This window comes from Podarcis liolepis, assembly GCF_965112155.1.
Source record: "Podarcis liolepis genome assembly, chromosome: 13".
Taxonomy (NCBI): domain Eukaryota; kingdom Metazoa; phylum Chordata; class Lepidosauria; order Squamata; family Lacertidae; genus Podarcis; species Podarcis liolepis.
In genome coordinates, this window is record NC_139573.1 from 46875605 (window position 1) to 46897201 (window position 21597).

At 46.5% G+C, this 21597-nt stretch overlaps 1 protein-coding gene across 2 annotated transcripts; it reads left to right on the top strand.

The window, feature by feature from the left end:
• Positions 1-3374: 3374 nt before the first annotated feature.
• On the top strand, positions 3375-14476 carry RAMP2 (receptor activity modifying protein 2). 2 transcript variants are annotated; one of them, XM_083470496.1, is made up of 5 exons: positions 3375-3817; positions 8979-9101; positions 10423-10519; positions 12518-13664; positions 14181-14476. In XM_083470496.1, the coding sequence occupies exons 1-4, from the start codon at positions 3769-3771 to the stop codon at positions 12768-12770; spliced, it is 522 nt and encodes a 173-aa protein (XP_083326622.1). In that variant the 5' UTR covers positions 3375-3768; the 3' UTR covers positions 12771-13664; positions 14181-14476. The 2 variants fall into 2 exon arrangements, with proteins under 2 accessions (XP_083326622.1, XP_083326623.1); XM_083470497.1 differs by having other exon boundaries at positions 12518-13657.
• The last annotated feature ends 7121 nt before the right edge of the window (positions 14477-21597 follow it).

Below are 21597 nucleotides of genomic sequence, written 5' to 3' on the forward strand. Positions count from 1 at the left end.
ACAGTGTGCACACGATCCATGCGCAATGAGATTGCGATTGTGCATGTAGGACCGCTAGTGATTTCTGCAACTGACATCGTTTTACGCTTGTAAAAATATCATGTCCGTTATGTCCAAATGTGGCATCCAGCGGGCTGCCCTAGCAAGGATGTGGTGAAGAGTAAAAAGCTGAGAGTGTGCAAACCACACTCTGTGCGCTTTCAGAACACAGGCAACCTCTGCGGACAACCTCTTCCCCTGTGTGGTGATCCAAGAGGGACGAGAGCACAGAGTGTGTAAGTGCTTTGAGTCACATAAGGTCACACAGTGACAGCATTTGCTTTCTGCTTGATGCTTGCACGAGGCAAGTTTAGATGGAGTGAGAGAGACGCCTAATTTTAATCTTCTTCTTTGGCGATCACTCGTAGCCGAGTAAGAATGTCTTCCATAAACATGGTTTTAACAGCGAGTTCGTAAGTGACTGTGGAGGCCAATTCTGGATCCATACATTCTTCCACAGTGGGGACATAGGTTTCTGGCCAGGAGTCGATCACAGTGAGGGTTTGCCAAATGTGCCTTCCTCTTAGCTCGTTTCTCCCTTTCGCCCTGAGTTTGAGCGTCTTTAAAACCTGTTATGTACTGAGTTGAATAGGATCCAAAAGGCAGCAATCTGATTGGTCCTAGAAAAATAGGATTCAGAATGCAGCAGTCTGATTGGTCCTAGAACAATAGGATTCAGAATGCAGCAGTCTGATTGGTCCTAGAACAATAGGGTCCAGAATGCAGCAGTCTGATCGGTCCACAGGAGCCACCCAATCCAGCTCCAGGTGGAAGTGAATCCGCAACCTGATTGGCCTACAGGTGAATCCCAGAATTAGCCAATCACGTGGGGCCCATTGTGTAAATAATGTATATAAAGCAGACATTCTGGGGGAACTTTCATTCCTCCTCACCACTATGAGCTGAATAAAGAGCATGAAATCCACTCTCGACTTCAAGTATATTTCAAAGCCCATGACACCTTTGGTAAAGGCTGTTATCCCACTGGGGCGCTCACAGGCCAGCGTTTCCCAGTTGTTGGTGTTTATACTACATTTTTTTAGATTTGCCTTGAGAGAGTCTTTAAACGTCTTTGGTGACCACCAGCATTACGCTTTCCATTTTTAAGTTCGGAATAAAGTAGTTGTTTTGGAAGACGATAATCGGGTATCCGAACAACATGACCAGTCCCACAAAGTTGTCATAAGGGCAATATTAGCAACAAAGAAAGCAGAGACACAGAGTGAGCGGCAAAGGACTTTCTTTAATGCAGCCTGTATTTTTCTTTCCACAGCGGATGACCACTCCCTGCACATCCGTGAGTTGTCCCTTAACCTTCCACCTCTGGGCTGAGTGAACAAAGAGAGGGAAATCAGTTGGCCAAGAGAGGCCACTGCCACTTGCCATCTGCAGTTTGTTAAGGGTGGCACCGCAGCACCCATAAAATACCACATTTTTCGCCCCATAGGATGCTCCGTCCCATAGGATGCACCTAGTTTTTTTGGGGGGAAATAAAGGAAATTTTTTCCCTTTATTTCCCCTCCAAAACCAGGTCGGGGAAGCCGAACCAGGTCGAGGAACAGCGGGATGGCGGCACTGCGCCTCCCTGCTGTCCCCCGAGCTTGTGGGGCTGGCCGATGTATGCCCGGCGCGCGGGGCGCTCTGCTTCAGGGTGCCCCTTGCGCCGGGTGGCAGGCTGCATCCACAGTGTGGGGAGCCCTGCGGGGAACTCCTGCAGGGCTCCCCACGCTGCGGATGTCTGCCCGGCGCGAGGGGCACTCTGCTTCAGGGCGCCCCTCGCGCCGGGCGGCAGGCTGCTATCCGCAGCGTGGGGAACCCTGCGGGGAACTCCTGCAGGGCTCTCCACGCTGCGGATGTCTGCCCGGCACGAGGGGCGCTCTGCTTCAGGGCGCCCCTCGCGCCGGGCGGCAGGCTGCTATCTGCAGCGTGGGGAGCCCTGCGGGGACCTCCCGCAGGGCTGCCTAGGCTGTGGATGTGTTCCTGAAGCCTGGAGAGCAAGAGGGGTCGGTGCGCACCGACCCCTCTCGCTTTCCAAGCTTCAGCGAAAGCCTGCATTCGCCCCATAGGACGCACCCAGATTTCCCCTTCATTTTGGGAGGGGGAAAAGTGCGTCCTATAGGGCAAAAAATACGGTAGTTCAGACCCTATGATGAGTGTCACAAACACCTCCCTGAATGTAAGTTATGAATGTGAAGTCTATGAGCATTAACATCCACACCGCACAGACTAGTTACTCTGTTGTGTACACGGAACACCGTGAAAGCCACCAGGGCCCAAGCGTTGCTCTAATTGAGCATCAACCTCCCCCCATCTCTCTTTCTGACTTCCAAACATAATTACTTTACCACATGGTATTCAACACCTATAAAACTGGCCAAAATGTATACATCTATAAAACATCTGTTGGAGACGGCACTATGAGCCACGTGTGGCGGAACTTCCCAAAAATCAGGGATTTTTGGGAAACAATATATAGTGAACTTAAAAAAATGTTTAAAAGTTCTTTCCCTAAGAAGCCTTGAGCCTTCCTGCTAGGCATAATGAGCAATGGAATTCCAGAAAGGGTAAGGAAAATTTTAATGTACGCAATAGCAGCAGCAAGTATTTTAATTGCTAAGGTATGGAAATGAGATTCTACTCCCTCAAAATTAGACTGGAAGAATAAAATGTTAGAATATGCAGAGCTAGCAAGATTGACAGCAAGATTCCGAGACCACACAGATCAAATATTTAATAGAGTGTGGAATATTTACAGAGAATATTTAAAAGAACATTGTAAAAATCTCAATTCTTTGGCAGGCCTGGATTGATTTCTGCATGAAATAAGATAACTTTACAAAATTAACGCAATCGAACAACCTAGGAGGGATAAAGTTTAGAGTGCAGTTGTAGTGTAATTTAGGAATCACAGTGGGGGGATTGGAAGTTATGTTAGAATTCGTGACGTGTGAACTCAATCGTTTCTCCTTTTTGTAACGAGTGTTGATCTTGGATTGCCTTTTGTTGATTGTTGCGTATTGTTTTGCATTTGTTTTGTTTTTAAAACCAAAAAAGCATTTAATCAAATAATAATAATAAAAAACTTGCAGTTTTCCTTTTCTGCAATCTTCCCTGTCGCTATACTTTGAAGCAACTTTGTGCATTGCGTTGGTTCCTGTCATCTTGCAAACCCTCGTCCAAGCGTGAGTCAGATGAGTTGCACAGATGTGCAGAGCTGCCCCCGGGGCTGCTTGTCCCCTGTCTGATTTTGCACGCGGGAGACACACACAGAGAGAGATCCAGTGTCTCGCTTCCAGAGGCGTTCCCCTCTCTTCCCTCTGCCCTGGCTACCCATTTCAAGCTGCCTCTTTGATTTCACAACCCAGCAGACAGAAACGACTCGGAAATTGCCAATCCAAAGGCCGGCTGGGCCTTGTAAAAGTTGGAAGGGCTGCGGAGGAGAACGTTCCTCTGCTGCCAGGCAGGGTGACCCGAGGTGGCTTCCCCGAGGTTACAGGGGTCCCGGTGCCTCCGAATGGGTGTGGGAGCAAGGGAGGAGAACTGAGCCTCACTGAAGCAAAGCCCCTGGGAGCCAGGCTTGCTCCTGGATCTCATTTTTCACATGTCGGCTGCACTCTCAACCACCAGCCCTGTCAGAGGAATGGAGGCGCTTCCTGTTATTCCGATTCAAATCTCAAGCTGGTCAGGAGGAAACAGGCAGCTGTGCTGAGAGTGGCAGGCTGTACCAAGATGGATGGACGGTGCCTGCCCTTGCTGCTGCTCCTGGTGGTCTTTACAGGTGAGTAGCACTTCAGGGTGGCCGTCGGGTGGGAAGCAGAAAGCTTCTGCTCAGCAGCCGAGAGGGGCTTGGGTTCTCAGAGCTGTGGAGAACAGAGATAATCTCCACCCTCAACAGGTTGTCCACCGCAGGGAGATGGGTATCCCTTCTGAGAGTCTCCGCAGGTCAGCTAGAGTTCTCAGAGTCTTTGTCTCAAATCCTGCTTTTTATCAGAATTGGATTTCTTAGCTCTTCTCCCAGCTCTGAGGTAGCTTCTAGACTCTCTGCGTAGACACAGACTCACCCTTGTTTCTTACTCAGGCATGATTTGTCCTGCTTCCACGCTGTCTTCCAGTGCTTTTTCTGGCCAGGTTCATCGCAGTCTCAGTAGGGCTAGTCAAAAGTAATATTATGTCCCAGAGATCTAGGCAGTGCTTTTTTCTGGGGGGGACGCAGGGGTACACATATCCCTAAACATTTTGTAAATTGCCTCATTGAGGGGCAGTATTTCGATATGAGTAGGAAAATGAGAGTACCCCTAAACATTTTTTTAAGAAGGAAAAAAAAAAACACTGGATCTAGATAAACCCCCACTGTCATTTTCTTCCTCTCTCACTCCAGCTTTGCTGGCATTTCTGACTCCCCAAATACTCAGCCCAGCCACACTTTGAGGTACAGGAGCTTTGGGAGAATTTGCCTTTCTCTGAGGCCGGAGGCAATTTTTTTCTGTGTTATTAGATATTTGGGTGACTTCCTCCGTTTTCCAAGTTGAGGCTTACAGCAACTTCTCCAGGGAAACAGCACTCCTGTGGTGAACTGTTTTCGCAGGGCTATCTCACCTCTACGGATTTATTATTTCTTACATTTATATCTAGCCTTTCCTCCAAGAAGCTGAAGGCAATGTGCATGATTGTCCTCTCTCCCTGCATCTCAGCTTCATAACTAGGACTGGGGGATAAATTGATATACGGTGGTACCTTGGGTTACATACGCTTCAGGTTACATATGCATCAGGATGAGGACAGAAATCAGGCTCCGGTGGCATGACAGCAGCTGGAGGCCCCATTAGCTAAAGTGGTGCTTCAGGTTAAGAACAGTTTCAGGTTAAGAACGGACCTCCGGAACGAATTAAGTACTTAACCGAGGTACCACTGTATTGTCCCAAATCGGTTTCAAGTCCATATCATGATATTGCCTTCATAATTTTTGACCTGGCAATATGTTGCAAATCATGGTGTGTGTGTGTGTGTGTGCCATGCAAATGTCACAATGTGGGGGAAACCGCGAAGCCAGCCAATGCCTCTACATAGCTCCACCCTTATTTTAGACATTGTAATATATCAGTACAGTGGTACCTCTGGTTGTGAACAGGATCCGTTCTAGAGGCCCATTCGCAACCTGAAAAGAATGCAACCCACGTCTGCGCGTGCACAGGTTGCGATTTGCCACTTCTGCACAATGCGCATGATGTCATTTTGCGCGCATGCGCGAGCGATGAAACCCGGAAGTAACCCTTTCCGGTACTTCCGAGTCGCCACGGACGCAACCTGAAAACGCGCAACCTGAAGCAAACATAACATGAGGTATGACTGTATACAGTGGTACCTCAGGTTACAAACCCCTCAGGTTACAAACACTTTGGGTTAGAGAGTCAAAGTTAGAGACTTAACCCGGAAGTAGTACCTCGGGTTAAGAACTTTACCTCAGGACGAGAACAAAAATCACGTGGCGGTGGTGCGGCGGTGGCGGGAGGCCCCATTAGCCAAAGTGGTGCCTCAGGCTAAGAACGGTTTCGGGTTCAGAACGGACCTCCGGAACGAACTAAGAACTTAGCCAGAGGTACCACTGTATCATGAAGTTTAGCTGGTGATATATCGTGATGTTGAAAACCAGATTATCGCCCAGCCCAACTCATAACAACCCTGTGAGGTAGATTAGACTGAAACATTGTGAGCGGCCCAGTATCACCCAGTGCGTATTATGATTGAGTGGAGACCTGAATCTTCCCAGTCCTTAATCAACAGCTCTAACCACTACACCATGCAGGCTTCCTTCAAGTGCCTTCATGGGGGCATTCCTGATGGGGGTTTCGCCTGCCTGCTGCAAGCCAGTTCAGATTCAGGTGGGCACCGAACATTCCTAGAATTACAGCGCTGAAGGGGCCAGATCCCTTCTGTTGCCAGGTATGGCCGCCCACCCGATTTCTCTCAGAGATCAGCTCATATGATCCAAACTACAGTGTGGCACAAGAGCAGGCGGAATACAGAAAGAGGTGCTTTGCAGAAAAAGTGACTATCAAGCAAATCTGCCCAGAATGGCACAAGAAAGTGATTCCAGCTATACATCGCAAGGAAACGCAAGTACGTTCACAGCTCAAACAGAACCCGGTCGAGAAAATGTCATCCCAGGCTGCAAACGTACTATGCCTTTAAAGGGCATTCAAACCACAGTCTTTCCCTCAAAGAATTCTGGGTACTGTAATCCCTGAGCTGCAATTCCCAGAAATCCCTGAACAAACTACAGGGCCCAGAATTCCTCAAAGGGCAAAAAAAATGTGCTCAAGGGGCAAAAAAATGTGCAGTAAAGATATTGTGTGTACACAGCTACAGTCTCAAATGTGGCAGCTAGAAATTTGTTTATTTAGAAGCATTTGTATTGTTGCATACCAACCCAATAGGTGCAAAACCCCAGGGGTTCCAGGCACTTACCCAGGGCTCGGATTCCTTGGAATGAGGGACAGCGGAGACTGCAGTGTCTTTCTGATATATGGTTTATTTGCACATCTATACAACCTGAGCCTATGATGGAGAGGCTCACAGCATTAATACCCCAGAGGGTCTTACTTCCCCCTTAGCCACAGCCTTGGATTCAAGCAGAAATCAGGCCTGGCTCTCACTCTCTGGCTTCTGCCAGAAGCCTGCTTCCATCCCTGCTCTGGCCTTTATTCTTCTCACTACCAGCCGGGTGAAAGAGGGGGCCCACCCATTTGCCCTCTGGCACAGAGTAGCTTCCTTTTTTATACCAATGCCTTTGGGACATTAACAATGGAATCAAAAATAATTATAGAATTGTAGAGTTGGAAGGGGCCACGAGGATCATCTATGTCAGGGGTGACCAACTCCCAGAAATCTCCATGAGACATTATCAAAAGCCTTTTTGGCATCAATTAAGACGAAGGCCGCCGCTTTCCCGGGTTCATGTCTAGATATTCTGTAGCATCTATCACCAATCTCGTATTATCCCGCATCCTCCTCCCAGGAGGCTGCAATCTACCTTCAGAATTAAAAACTGGCAGTGATCTACCCCTGTTTTGGGTTAGCTCAGTTGTTGAGCTTTTTTTGGGAGGGGGTGTTAAATGCAAGGGACAAAGGGGTAAAGTCACTCACAAAAAGATTGCTGTGGATGAAAACAACAGCACAGAGAAAGCTTTATCTTCCCTTTCAGCGATCAAACAACAATGGAGAGCAGGGCGAGGGGACAGGGTAGGAGTCAGTTTTAGCAAAGCGAAGGAAGGGGAGCCAGAGATCAGCTGCGATCTACCAAAACCTTGCGGGGATCTACCAGTAGATCGCGATCGACCTGTTGGACATCCCTGATCTATGTCCAACTGCCTGCAATGCAGGAATCTTTTGCCCAACGTGGGATTTGAACCAATGACTGTGAGAAGAGCTTCTCTTGTCCAGAGGTTGCATTATTAACAATTTACGATGGGGTGGAAGGTTCGCAGGCTATGACGGACTTGCTCACCAATTTATCCACAGCTGCACGAATTATGATAGCCAGGAAGTGGAAAGGGTAAGGCAGAATATAAAATGGAAGAATGGTATAAAGAGCTGTGGGAGCTAGCTATTAATGACAAATTAACACGTGCCATTAAGGTAAGACAGGGAATATGCAGGACAAATGATTTCGAGGAGATATGGAAGGTGTTTGTAGAATCTGTACTGTTAAAATGGAAAGGGGTCAAACCATCGCAAAAGGTGTTGAAATTTTGGGAGTTTGGATAGTTATAATGGAATGGCCTCGGTGGTGGGGTGCACATTTTTATTCTTATTTATTTTATTTATGATTATTACTTTGTAATATATATATATATATATATATATATATATATATATATATATATATAGTCTCTCTTGCCAGATCCAGGAATTTTGAGGGACCCAGAAATATAGCCTAACATCCACCTCCTGCAAAAAACAAACAAACTCACAACTATATATTGATATTTCAAAAATCTCAGACCAGTAGACATGGCTCAGTGTAAACACAACTCATTTACAGAGTCGCCACAGTTCACATTGATTTTTGTACACAATGCCCTGTCCCTGGCTGTAGCAGCTTCGTAAACTCCAGAGGAAGTAAGTGAAGGAGGAAACCTTCCTGTTCTAGCAGGCTACAAAGCATTGGCTAAGTACATGTTTATTGGGGTGGGGGGGGGGAGAGCTTCAGGAAAGGGACATTTAGAAGGCAGGAAGGAGTGCTTAACTCTTTCCCACCTTGCCAATGCTGTGCTCCAAATGTCTAGCCTGCTTGCTGGAATACCAGACATGTTTGTCCTGAACCCAATTCCATTCCCTCAACGGTTCCAGAGCATAGCTGTCAGCTTACAGATTTGAAAATAAGGGACCAGCACCCTCAAAAATAAGGGATCAGCAGCCAAAATAAGGGATTTTCAGAGCACAGGTATGTTCAACGTCTGGGCCCCTCCGAGCCAAAGGCAGAAAGCCCAGCCAGCAGCCAAACAAAGCCTCATGCAGTGGTTCCCACAGCGCAGCAACCCAGCAAAGGGGATGCAGCAAGGAAAACCACCGTCACCTCTCTGCTGGGAAGTGCTGAGCAAAGGCGAGTCCCCAGGCAAGGGGATGCAAGGCATGCAAGCTCCACCCCCCAGTCGTTCTTAGACTCCTTATTGGGTGAGCAACGCAGCCAAGCAACACAGTTGGAGCCTCCCTCCTCCCTGGCCGGCAGGGAGGGAGGGAGAGGAGCTGCTTCCTTTGAAACCCGGGAAATTTAAGGGACATCATCAATAAGGGACAGCAGCGGGACACGGCGCTGGGATAAGGGACTTTCCCGCCAAATAAGGGACGGTTGACAGCTATGTTCCAGAGGGACTGTTCCAAAATATCCACTTGTCCCCACTCTTCTTGCATTCCTTCTGCTCTCTCTTTCTCACCTTCAGTGGCCACCAGGCTCGATGCTCATAATGGGACCACAGAAGCTCCTGGCAACGCCAGCGTCTCTCTCGAAGGAAGACCAAACGCTACATTTCTGGGCCCCGAAATGAAGCTGAGCCTGGACGATGGTGAGATGATAGCAAAGCCCAGAAATTCTGATGCCTCTGAGTATGTACAGACCGCCTTTTCTTCCCTCTAGACACATCGTGACATGCCCTTTGTTATGAGGACGCTTTGGCTCAGAACATGGCTCCATGAGCCCTCTTGTCTTAGAAAGGCCTTTCCTGAGGTGGGTGACCATCTCCACCCCTCCAGTTGGAGGGGCTTGTGGGAAACTGGGGCTTGTAGGAACTGGCGTCCAACAACATCTGGAAGGCCACAGGTTCCCCACTTCTGGCCTAAGTTTGAAAATGAGCTGCTGAGGTCACCTCTGCTTTCAGCGCCAATCCAAGAGTATCCCCAGGGTACAAACCTGACTGTTTACATCTCAGAGCAGAAAACATTGTTTGGTGCACCAAAACAGGGCCGGCCCACACATGAGGCAAGATGAGGCAACCGCCTCAGGCGGCAGGATTCACAGGGTCAGCACACCCCAATGTAGATCTTTATTCCCCCTTTGCTCCTAAAGCATATGTTCACTCACATCTGATTCCATGGCAGGGAGGGAGATGGCATTTTGCGTTCACCTCAGGCGCCAAAATGTCTTGGGCTGGCCCTGATCCACTCTTTCTCAGGGCCCCTGCATTCCCCAGAACTACTCCAACCTGAAACAACTGTCCCAGGCTGCAGTAAAAAATTTGGAACCTCACCTTTTTTCCCAGTGGTTCCCATTGAACGAACCTGTGCATAGCAGCCAAATCCTAGAGACTGAGGTCCCTTTGCCCCCATAAAATATTTGAGGGGGCTGGGGGCCCCCAAGTCAGTGGGCATTACCATTCAATTGGTGTGTGCGTGCCGCATCTTGTGACTGATTATGCGGGGTGTGGCTTACCTGTCCCCCAAATATTTTATTCAAGTTGGCACCCCAGAACCTGCGATTCGCTTTGGGAAACCCTGCAGCCATAACTGTTTCCATACACCTGCCACTGCGAGCCACTTTGAGAAGAGACAAGTGAAAATGTTGACTCAGTGCTGTCCTGAAAAATTGCTGTGCTATTTGATTTGATAGATAAACAGATGACTGCCTGGTTTTTCTGTGGTCAGATCTGAGATGGGGGCGTCCTCCTTGCCTGTGCAATAGGCATGTACATCAGAAGGCAGAATGTTGGTTATATTCTCACTCGTTGGCCCATGTGCAGATTTCTTCACAATTCCTCCTTTCCACTGTTGGATTTCAGTATCACACGACACAGCCAGACCCCTGCTTCCTCCACCGCTACCTACCCTTACCATGCTGCGTCACACACACAAAGGGTATTACTCATTATGCTTTGCTCCCCCCCCCCCCAGTTTACAGTATCCTCGTGGCAGATTGCTGGAGAGAATTTGAGAAGCAGATGGCCAACATCACAGAGGAGCACTGGTGTGAGTGGATGGTCATTAGAAGGTAATGAAGAATGGAGCTTTTCCACTGGGTAAGGGGTGGTTGAGAGTGGTAAACAAAAGTTGTGCCAGTTTCTTTCGGGGGTCAAATAAGGAATATGAAATTCTGGAGTTACGACGTTCAGATGTTGACTCCGCCACAATTCATAAAGAAATTTTGAGATGTATCGATAACAGTCTTAAGGCCAAAATCAAATGTTACATGCTGTTTATCTGAACAGCAATAATGATGATGATGATGATGATGATGCTGTTTAGACTGTAAACCACTGAGCCTCTTGGGCTTGCTGATCAGCAGGTTGGGGGTTCAAATCCCTGCAATGGGGTGAGCTCCCATTGCTCTGCCCCAGCTCCTGCCAACCTAGCAGTTTGAAAGCATGCCAGTGCAAGTAGATAAATAGGTACCGCTTTGGCGGGTAGGTAAATGGCTTTTCCGTGCACTCTGGTTTCCGTCACGGTGTCCCGTTGCGCCAAAAGCGGTTTAGTCATGCTGGCCACATGACAGCTCTTCAGCAAGAGAACTCATTCAAACAGAGGGCAGCCCTTCTAATAGATGACTGACCACTGTAAAGTCAGACATATGACCACCCCAAATGCAGAATGTGGCTCAAAATCCTTCTGCAATGCGCAAGGTTTCTACAACAGGGAAGCTGGTGAGAAATGTGGGCAGGCATTTTACTATGAAGTTTTTAACAACTATTATTATTATTATTATTATTATTATTATTATTATTATTATTAATGCCCCGTCCATCTGGCTGTATTTCCCCAGTCACTCTGGGTGGCTCCCAACAGAACACCAATAACAGTAATAAAAAAGCAACAACAACAAACATTAAAAGCTTGCCTAAACAGGGCTGCCTTCAGATATCTTCTAAAAGTCTGGTAGTTGTTTTTCTCTTTGACATCTGGTGGGAGAGCGCAGTGGCGTAGCATGGGTTGTCAGCACCCGGGGCAAGGCAAGTAATTTGTGCCCCCTAACCCTGAGTGAGCCAGGTAGGGGCAGAGAGCTGCGAGTGTGAGTGCTCCCCCCCCGATGTTGCGCCCGGTGCGGCCGGCCCCCCCTGCACCCCCCACGCTACGCCACTGGGAGAGCGTTCCACATGGCAGGTGCCACTACCGAGAAGGCCCTGTGCCTGGTTCCCTGTAACTTGACTTCTCGCAATGAGGGAACCTCCAGAAGGCCCTTGGAGCTGGACCTCAGTGTCCAGGCTGAATGATGGGGATGGAGACGCTCCTTTGGGTATACTTTTATTGAGATTTTCATGACACATAACAGAAAAACAAACTAATCTACAATAAATAATAGAAAGGGAACTAAATGAAGAAGAAAAGAGAAAGAAAACTGCACCAGTCCTCTCTCACTGCGGCATCGTAACTTTTATCCCATGCAGAAACAGGTGAGCTCTCCTAGCTCTCACCTGGGATCGTTCTTCTCCTCACAGCCTCTCACCTGTGAGGTCTCCCCTTCCCTGCCTTTCACACAGGATTCTTCCACCTGTGAAGACAGACATTTTAACAGCCACTTAGAAAGGCTGTAAAGGTAAAGGGACCCCTGACCATTAGGTCCAGTCATGGCCAACTCTGGGGTTGCGGCGCTCATCTCACTTTATTGGCTGAGGAAGCCGCCGTACAGTTTCCAGGTCATGTGGCCAGCATGACTAAGCCGCTTCTGGAGAACCAGAGCAGCACACGGAAACGCCGTTTACCTTCCCACCGGAACGGTACCTATTTATCTACCTGCACTTTGACGTGCTTTTGAACTGCTAGGTTGGCAGGAGCAGGGACCGAGCAACGGGAGCTCACTCTGTCGCGGGGATTCAAAACACTGACCTTCTGATTGGCAAGCCCTAGGCTCTGTGGTTTAACCCACAGCACCACCCTTTAGAAAGGTTATAGTGCAAGGTTTCTTTCTGAGGGTTAAGAGCACAGCTTCCCCCAGTTTCTACTGTATCTAATGCTCCAAATCCTGAATTCCTCCCTCTGTTGATCAACTCCACAGGCCATACAATGAATTGCGGGAGTGCCTGGAAAAATGGGCAGAACGGCTGAAGTACGGTTACCCCAACACCTTGGCTCACAACTACATCACGTATGGCCACAGGGTGTACTTCCTCAACTGCAGCGTGCGTAACGCCCTGCAGGACCCCCCGGATGACATTTTGCTGCCTCTGATCATCACCCCGATCTGCCTCATCCCTTTCCTGGTAACCCTGGTTGTTCTGAAGAGCAAGGATGGTGAAATGAAATTCTGAGTCCCCGGCCTTCGAGTAGCCGGGGTCCCCGTGGTCCAGCGGCTTGCAACGCCGTCACAATCCTCCTCCCTTGCTTCCCATGGGATCGGGCCCTTCTACTCTGACACCACATCCTGGGATGAGCCAGGCTGAATCTGGAGACTTTGAACAGGGAAAGTATTGGGGCATTTTACGAGTTGTTACTAAAGGGAAAACCCCTGAACCTTTCGTCATTGAAGCAAACATCTGCAGCTGACTTAAGCAACTCTTCCCCCCTTTTTTCTTTAGATCTTTATTGAAACTTAACATATATACATAATAACCAAAATCCCCATTGATTCTCTCACATAAAATATAATATCTAAATTACAACAGCTGCATAATTATACACCACCCACCCACCCTCTTCCTCCGTCCACAGCAATTTGACTTCTTTACATTTCTTTCTGCCTTTTCCCCTTGCATTCTGTAATAAATTATTTTTGTTAAATTCTGATTTCCCCTCCTTTCTTTCTTTGTTTTGTTATTGCTTACATTTTTTATTCTAAGCCTATTAACACGTCATTTTTAGAACACTATTTTGACATATAATCTTCGAAATACTTCCACTCCATTCTTAACTTCTGATTTGATTGATATCTTATAATTGATGTTAATTTTGCCCATTCTATATACTCACTTAATTTACAAATCCACTCTTCCTTTGTTGGTATGTCCTGAGATTCTCATTTAGTAGCAATCACTACCCTGCCAGCTGTTGTTGCATATAAAAAGATTTATTTTTTTTCATATGTGGTATATCTTTGCCCACCAACCCTAACAGATAAGCTTCGGGATTTTTAATGGGGCCTAACTGTCTTAGCTTCTGGGAATTGTAGTGCCTACTGCTGAAAATCTTCAGTGAGAATGTCCTAGGTCAGGGGTCTGCAACCTTTAAGACAAAAAGAGCCACTTGGACCCGTTTCCGAAGGAAAAAAAAACTGGGAGCCGCAAAACTCGTCATTATAAAAATAACTTTTTTGTCACTTTTTTATTATTTCTTTGTTTGACCCCTCAGAATTACTCCTCCTCATAGAAATAAACGTTAAATTAACAAGTTACCTTTTTGTGTGTGTGTGTGTGTGTTCTTCACTCCCCTTCAAAACAGTGACCAACGTACATACCCCCTTTCAATGCAGTGACCAGCGTACATGCCCCTTACAATGTAGCGGGTGGGTGGGCGGGCGGGAAGGTCACGTCGGGATGGTGCGTGACTAACGCACGCACCACCCCCATGTGACGTCACAGCCAGTACAGCGCCCGCCACAGTGGGGAGTGTTGGGGCGCACAATGCGCCTCCTCCCCTCGCTAGTATCCGCCCCGGAGCCGCAGCAAAGGTGTAAAAGAGCCACATGCGGCTCCGGAGCCGCGGGTTGCAGACCCCTGTCCTAGGTGCTTGACAGAATTGGTTTCCAGATGGTTTTCTCTGGTCATGGGCTGGGAAGTCTTTAGTTGTGATTCTGCATTTCAGGGGGTTGGACTAGATGACCCTTGGGGTCCCAACTCTACAATTCTGTGATAAACCATGACAATTAAAAGATTATACAAGAGATGCGAGCAGACCAAGTTAGGCCTCCTCCTTTTACGTAGCAAAGCTCCATACAGCCTCCTCCCCTCTCTGCTGCTCTCGAAGTGCTTGAAGTTTCTATTGACCCCATAAACCAATAAAGCTGTGTATTTACATACAAGATATGGGTTCAGGGTCCTTCTTCTCCCTCCCTTATTTATTAGATCGACACCGTTATAGCACTCCTACGGCAGCCGCAAGGCTCTATGCTCAGTGCAACCAAACCAGTCACGCTCCCATAAATTTGCCTCTGCACGCCTAAAGCCAAAATCACATATAGTCTTTTTTATGCTTTATTGATTTTAAAAACAAAACAAAACAACAAAACAAAACAAAACAAAACAAAAACAATCCAAAATCGATCCATATTACAAAAAAAGAAGATTTAGATTCATACATAACTAATTCCAACATGACTTCCAATCACCCCATTGTGGTTCCTAAATTCCATTTTCGACTGCGCACTTTCCTTTATCTCTCCTCAGTTATTTCTGTTGTACAGTGGTACCTCAGGTTACATACGCTTCAGGTTACATACGCTTCAGGTTACATACGCTTCAGGTTACAGACTCCACTAACCCAGAAATAGTACCTCGGGTTAGGAACTTTGCTTCAGGATAAGAACAGAAATTGTGCTCCGGCGGCGCAGCAGCAGCGGGAGGCCCCATTAGCTAAATTGGTGCTTCAGGTTAAGAACAGTTTCAGGTTAAGAATGGACCTCCAGAACGAATTAAGTACTTAACCCGAGGTACCACTGTATTGGTTTTGTGAAATACTCTTATTTCATGCAGAAGTCAATCCACAAAACCGCATATCGTCACAACACATTGGATTCAACGGCAGGTGGGATGGCTGAAGTCTTTTCCCCCCATGATGCCCACCCTCTTTTTTATTTTATTTTTTGTCAAGTGTGTACAACTGAATGTACACATTAAATATGTGTATGTTGTGGACTCTATTTATCATCTGTCTGTCTGTCTGTCTGTCTGTCTGTCTGTCTGTCTCTCTTTGTGTCCATCTGTCTATCTACACACACACACACACACACACACACACACACACACACAGTTGACAAAGTAAACCAGGAAGCTTTCTCCCTTCATCACCACTAGCTATATTGCAAATGTTTCCACTCAGGGCCTCCATGTTCATATGCGCCTCTCAGTGTGTACATAATAGGAGGGAGGAACGCACACATTGAAGCTGCCTTTCCAGACTCTCTGCTCCCTTTGTCTTCCAGCGGACGGGTGGTGTTTTCCTTCCTTCCTTCCTTCCTCACCGGGGCATGGAATCATATCGGCTTGTTTCACTGCCCGCCCCGACAGTATGGATGCTGAGGGAAATTGCACAATCAGCCGTGCGAGAAAAAGAAAACAAACCACCACCGTGGAGAGAGGAGAGGAGACGGGTCGTGATTCATCTCCCTCCCAATAGCACCCTGAAAGTATAAACAGAAACACCATACATTTAAAGCATCCTTCCTGGGAACTGTAGCTTGTTAAAGGTGATGGGAATTGTAGTTCTGTGAGGGCTTGTCACAGGAAACTCCCCCGAATTATTCAGTTTGTACAAACTTCACACACTCACTCACTCACTCACTCACACTCACACACTACATATGCTACGCTTCTGTTATAAATTCATAAAAAATCAACCATACATCGGATCTGCACCGTTCCACATTTATTTTACTCCATGAAGGAAGGACAACAAAATGGGGAAGGTTTGATACAGGGGAACCATAATCCCTTGAGCATACCAGCACCTACACAGGAGGCCCTGCCCAGTTGCTATGCCAACCCTGATGGTCCTAGACAGAAGACCATTAAGGTCACAAAGAACTTGCATATGGGAGTGGATTCAGCACGGACTGGAACAAAGGACAATGATCAGCTCTTCCCTCTGGGGGCAGGAAACTGCAAGCTCCCCTTTGTCACCTGGAAAGTAATCATGGGGAGGGGGAAAGGAGGAACCAGCCAGGTGACAAGATATTTGGGTTACCTCCACAACTCCTCCCTAAAGCCCTCCTTTTTGTGATGTAGTCTTAGGGGTGTAGTTTGGGGGATTAGTAACTAATAAAAGTTGGGGTCTTCTTTTGTTCTGGGCTTCCATTTTGCTTCATCTTATTGCGGGTGGGAGTCCTGTCACGACAGTATCCAATAAAGGCCAAGCCTACAAGGCTACTGTTTTGCTCCAAGTTATCCTGGTTGGTGTCTTTGTTTTTGTCCAAGGGAGCCCTCGGATTTCTCCATTAACAGGCTAAACTACAGACCACACAATTATTTTTCCCCTCTCTTTTTTTTTGGCAGAGGAGAGGGGAAGATGTATGATGTGCACTGAGCCTTGGAGGGAATTGAGTAAGCGCTGACAGAATGTGACAATGAAAGGTGGAGCACCATAGGAACTGAAAGGAGGGGCGACATTTCTCTAAAATTACACGCGGTCATTTGGTAGGGATGACTGTCCTTTGTTAGGAGCGTCGTGGGAGCTTTGCAATAGGCGACTGTGAAAGTTGGAAGAGACACACCGACTGTCGGGAAAGGGGAATCTCCCCACCCATGAAATATCGTGCTCATACAAGTCGACAAGCCCGCATCAGTTTAAGGAAATATATATCAATTTCTGACCATATGGGTGCAGAATCCTTCTCAGTCTGAAGGTCACATTCTATTCTGGGTAGTGTTTTGAGGGCCACAGCCCAGTGGGGAGCAGGGCCGGGTACAAAAGTGAGTGGAGTAATAATTTTTAAATTTATAATAATAATGTAATAATAATTATTTATCATTTATACCCCGCCCATCTGGCTGGGTTTCCCCAACCACTCTGAGCCATGATGTAATAAAAAAGCAATAAAATATCAAACATTAAAAACTTCCTTAAATTTATCTTTATACGTAGACTTCTTTCTTTCTTTCTTTCTTTCTTTCTTTCTTTCTTTCTTTCTTTCTTTCTTTCTAACGTTTATTTAGTTTCCCAAAATTTACATACTTTACCATCAACATTACGTTTAATTTATCCATTGACTTCCTATTCCACCCCCACTGTTCTATGTTTATCCTTTAATGCTGAATATTTTAACTTACAACACTCCATGTATACATCATGAGTTATTAGCCTGAATGTCTTTCTACTGTTCCTCACATCTCATTTTGAGCACCTGTGCATGTGCGAGCGGCAAAACCAAGAAGTAATGCGTTCCATTACTTCCGGGTCGCCGCGGAGCGCAACCCAAAAACGCTCAGCCCAAAGCTACTTCAACCGGAGGTATGACTGTACAGTTGTACCTCAGAAGTCAGATGGAATTCGTTCCAGAAATCCATTTGACTTCCAAAACATTCAGAAACCAAAGCACAGCCAATTGGAAGCCACGGAAGCCCAGTCAGATGTTCGGCTTCCAAAAATACGTTCGAAAACCAGAACACTCACTTCCAGTTTTTTATCGTTCAGGAGCCGGAACGTTTGACTCCCAAGGCATTCGGGAGCCAAGGTACGACTGTAGAGAGTTAACTCCAACTTTGAACTGCTGGCTGGCTCTTTGACACAAGGACTGTCACTCTGTCGCTCTAGCAGATGACACTGTTTAGTATGTTCATTGTGTTTATTACATGGGCAGAAATACACTAGAAAGTGCCCTTGATCTAATACTTTTCCTGCCTCTATGGGTAACAAACAACATGGAAATAGATGGAATTGGTGAAAGCAACAGCACCCTCTGGTGCCCCCAAAATACATTTATAGGTTGTTTTTCCCTGCTCAATCTGGTTCAGAGTTCTCAAAGGTTGTGGTTTTGTCGTCAAGACTTTCAAACAGGGCAGCCCACAGCTACCCGCTTTCTGTAGGGGTCTCCTGTGTCATTCTCATAGCGCTGACGCATACGATGCCCCGGCTTTTAACAGGCTCAAAAGTGATAGAGAAGGTGGGGTGGTTGTTTAATGGTCATGTAACCTTGCATCAAGCCAGAGCTTTGCATTTGTTTGCAAATAAGTATGTGAGGCTGGAATATTATTCTTCCACTTAAATGATCCTGCAATCAAGCAAGATGCATTGTTACTAGAAAAAAGGTTATTTATGTATGCTACTATGCGGCCCACCAAACTGCGGAAGGCAGTGGAAGACAGGAGTGCCTGGCGTGCTCTGGTCCATGGGGTCACGAAGAGCTGGACATGACTAAATGACTAAACAACAACAACTATGTGGCCCGTGTTTTGTTAGTGCAAAAATGGAAAACGAGCAAGGTCCCAACTAAAGAAGAATTGGCAACTCAAGTTGACAGAATATGCGCAGATTGCAGACTTAACATATAGAATAAGAGAACAAGGAAAACATATGTTTAGAGAAGATTGGAAAACGTTTATTGAATATATGGGAAATAATTGTGTGCAGCTGACAACGCTGGCAGCATTAAGACAAATTCAACAGTGTAAACAAGTTTTGATGGATGCAATAATGGAACACTGAATGGTATAGTTTTTGTAAAATATGCAGGGATTTCTGATATGTAAAATGAACCATGGAAAGAGAAGAATGGAAGTCACTAATATTTCAGGGATGTAAAATGAGTATTTTAAATTGTAAAATAGAAATGAATGAATGAATGAATGAATGAATAAGAGAGAGAGAGAGAGAGAGAGAGAGAGAGAGAGAGAGAGAGAGAGAGAATATAGCCTTTCCTGTTGGTTATTTAAGGCATACCCTTTTCCAGGCATTAGAATAGAGCTTTCCAAAAGTTTCATGTTGGCGACACACTTTTTAGACATGCATCATTTTGCGACACAGTAATTCAGCCTTGCTAGCAAACCGGAGGTTAAACTAACCCCTTTCCAGCCCCGGGAGGAGTACAAGGAGTGTTTGTGTGACACACCTACACACTGCAGCTGCCACACTAATGTGTCACGTGACACACAGTTTGGAAAGTTCTGCAGTAGGAGTACTGGCGTGTGGTTCAGCAAAGGGATGGGTTCTAAAGGAGGACAGGAGACAAAAACAATTGGAAAATGATGGGACTGCTGTGAAACTCACACCCAAGGCTAAGGAATGGGAATAAACTTGGTTCCAAAGTCTCACTCTCCATGACAGCTATTATTTACTCAACTGGAAGCTGAATTACTTGGAGACATTAATTGGCTGCAGCCCAGGCATTTTGCCACAACACAGAGGACACCGCTCTTGACACACTGAGGAATGGGCCTCACCCTGTTCCTCTTTCGTTGGGCAATTATCATCAAGCAGTGTATCATTTATGACGCAGCTTGAGACACAGTCCTGGGCTATGAATAGCATATGAGCAATATCAAGGACACTGCCCATTGCAACCAGGAGATAAGCATGGAATCCGCTTCCCGGATCTCTACCCATAGGCCCATCCTATGTGGCATGATCCAAACAACCTGCCGTCTCTCTAGGCCAGCCCAACCTTGAGCGCGCAAGCACATGGCCACATCCAGGCATGTCACTCCACAATTCTGCTTTGATGGCAAATGTTGGGGCATCAAATCAACAGTCCATCCAGGATGCCCTAGGAAATTCACCCATAGGCTAGCCTTTGCTGTTTTGTCCCCAGCTGCTACTTAAGGGACGTGTCATAGCTCAGTGACAGAGCATGCGCCTTGCCAGCAGAAGGTCCTGGGTTCAGTTTCCTGCATCTCCAGGTAGAGTTAGGAGAAATCCCTGCCTGAAAACCTGGAGAGCTTCTGCAAGTCACTGCAGACAATGCTGGGCAAAATGGACTAATGGTCTGACTTAGTATAAGGCAGCTTTCTATGTTCCTATATGGTTGTTGTTGTGGTTGTTTAGTCGTGTCTGACTCTTCGTGACCCCATAGACCAGAGCACACCAGGCCCTCCTGTCTTCCACTGCCTCCCGCAGCTTGGTCAAACTCATGTTCGTACCTTCGAGAACACTGTCCAACCATCTCGTCCTCTGTCGTCCCCTTCTCCTTGTGCCCTCCATCTTTCCCAGCATCAGAGTCTTTTCCAGGGAGTCTTCTCTTCTCATGAGGTGGCCAAAGTATTGGAGCCTCAGCTTCAGGATCTTCAGAATGGATAGGTTTGATCTTTGGGCAGGCCAATGGCCTGGGCAGGCCGGGTCTTCCTGTTTTATACCTGCTGGGATTGACAAGGCATCTGACCCTCACCTGAATCTCAAAGCTCTCCTGAGGAGTGCTTTTGGTCTGCCCACCAGATACCAGGCACTCTACTATTCAAATTAGGTCCCAGTGTTTTTGTTACAATCCCCCTTTCAATTAAGTAATCAATTTTAATCTAGAATTTAAATTTTCAAAACTTTCTTATTCGTTAATTCGAGCAAGTAAATGAAGCTCTCACTTCATTACAAACAGTATTTCTACCTGCAACACACTTGAGCAAACCTGTTCCTCTTCCTTTTACAGATATTTTATTGCCATTTGCAACTGTAGCTGCCTCTGATTAGTTATCATTTAACACTTGGGGGAAATAATTAGCATCACACGTCTTGTGCATGGAAGTTGCCGAACCAATTAACCAACTAGAAGGATTACTGTTAATAGCACCAGTTTTCCTATAACTTGATATTGCTGGATAGTTTTGATGAACTGCAAAAGCATTTTTAGTTTGCTTTCTGTTGCCACCCTGGAACTGTTCTTTATTAGTGGCACTTTGTTTTGTACGATTCCTTGCAAATGAAGGAAAACAACTTTTCTGCTTGTATATGTTGATAATATAATTTTGGTTACTGAGGACAAACAAGATTGTACAAAAACAAGATTGGGTGCAGGTCTGGCCAGGACATAGGTGTCCTGACTGTGACAAAGGTGACCTGTATTCTTGCTTGCTTGCCTGCTTGATTACTTACTTAATTTTATTTACGGCTATTAGCCCATAAAATATGTACAAACGTAAAAGGGCAGAGGCATAAAGACCGATATATTCGGCACCAGAAAGAGAACACCACAATGCAAGGGTGGGACATTGAGCCGAGCCAAGTAACAGCTTGGGGCCCGGAGAGCTCCAAGGGACGGATCGCAGAAAAAGGAAAACTGAAAACGAGATCCGACATGCACTCTCATCATAACTGTCCGATTAGTTTTGATGTTGTTGTTGTTTTTTTAGTGGTTTTTGTGTGTGAGATAACCGCGTTCAGGAATCTCGCCACCTGCAGAGTTACAGAAGAATCTGTATCCTGCAAAAGTAGTGCGGCGTGTGACTCAACAGGCCTGCCAACCAAGCGCAATAAAACAGGACCCAGGAATTTAGTCCTGGCTAT

Excerpts from the sequence above, each read along its gene's own strand:
- RAMP2 (XM_083470496.1), top strand. The coding sequence starts at position 3,769 with ATGGATGGACGGTGCCTGCCCTTGCTGCTGCTCCTGGTGGTCTTTACA. Across the intron at positions 9,102-10,422 it reads GAAGCTGAGCCTGGACGATG|TTTACAGTATCCTCGTGGCA; the intron begins GTGAGATGATAG and ends CCCCCCCCCCAG. Across the intron at positions 10,520-12,517 it reads GAGTGGATGGTCATTAGAAG|GCCATACAATGAATTGCGGG; the intron begins GTAATGAAGAAT and ends TCAACTCCACAG.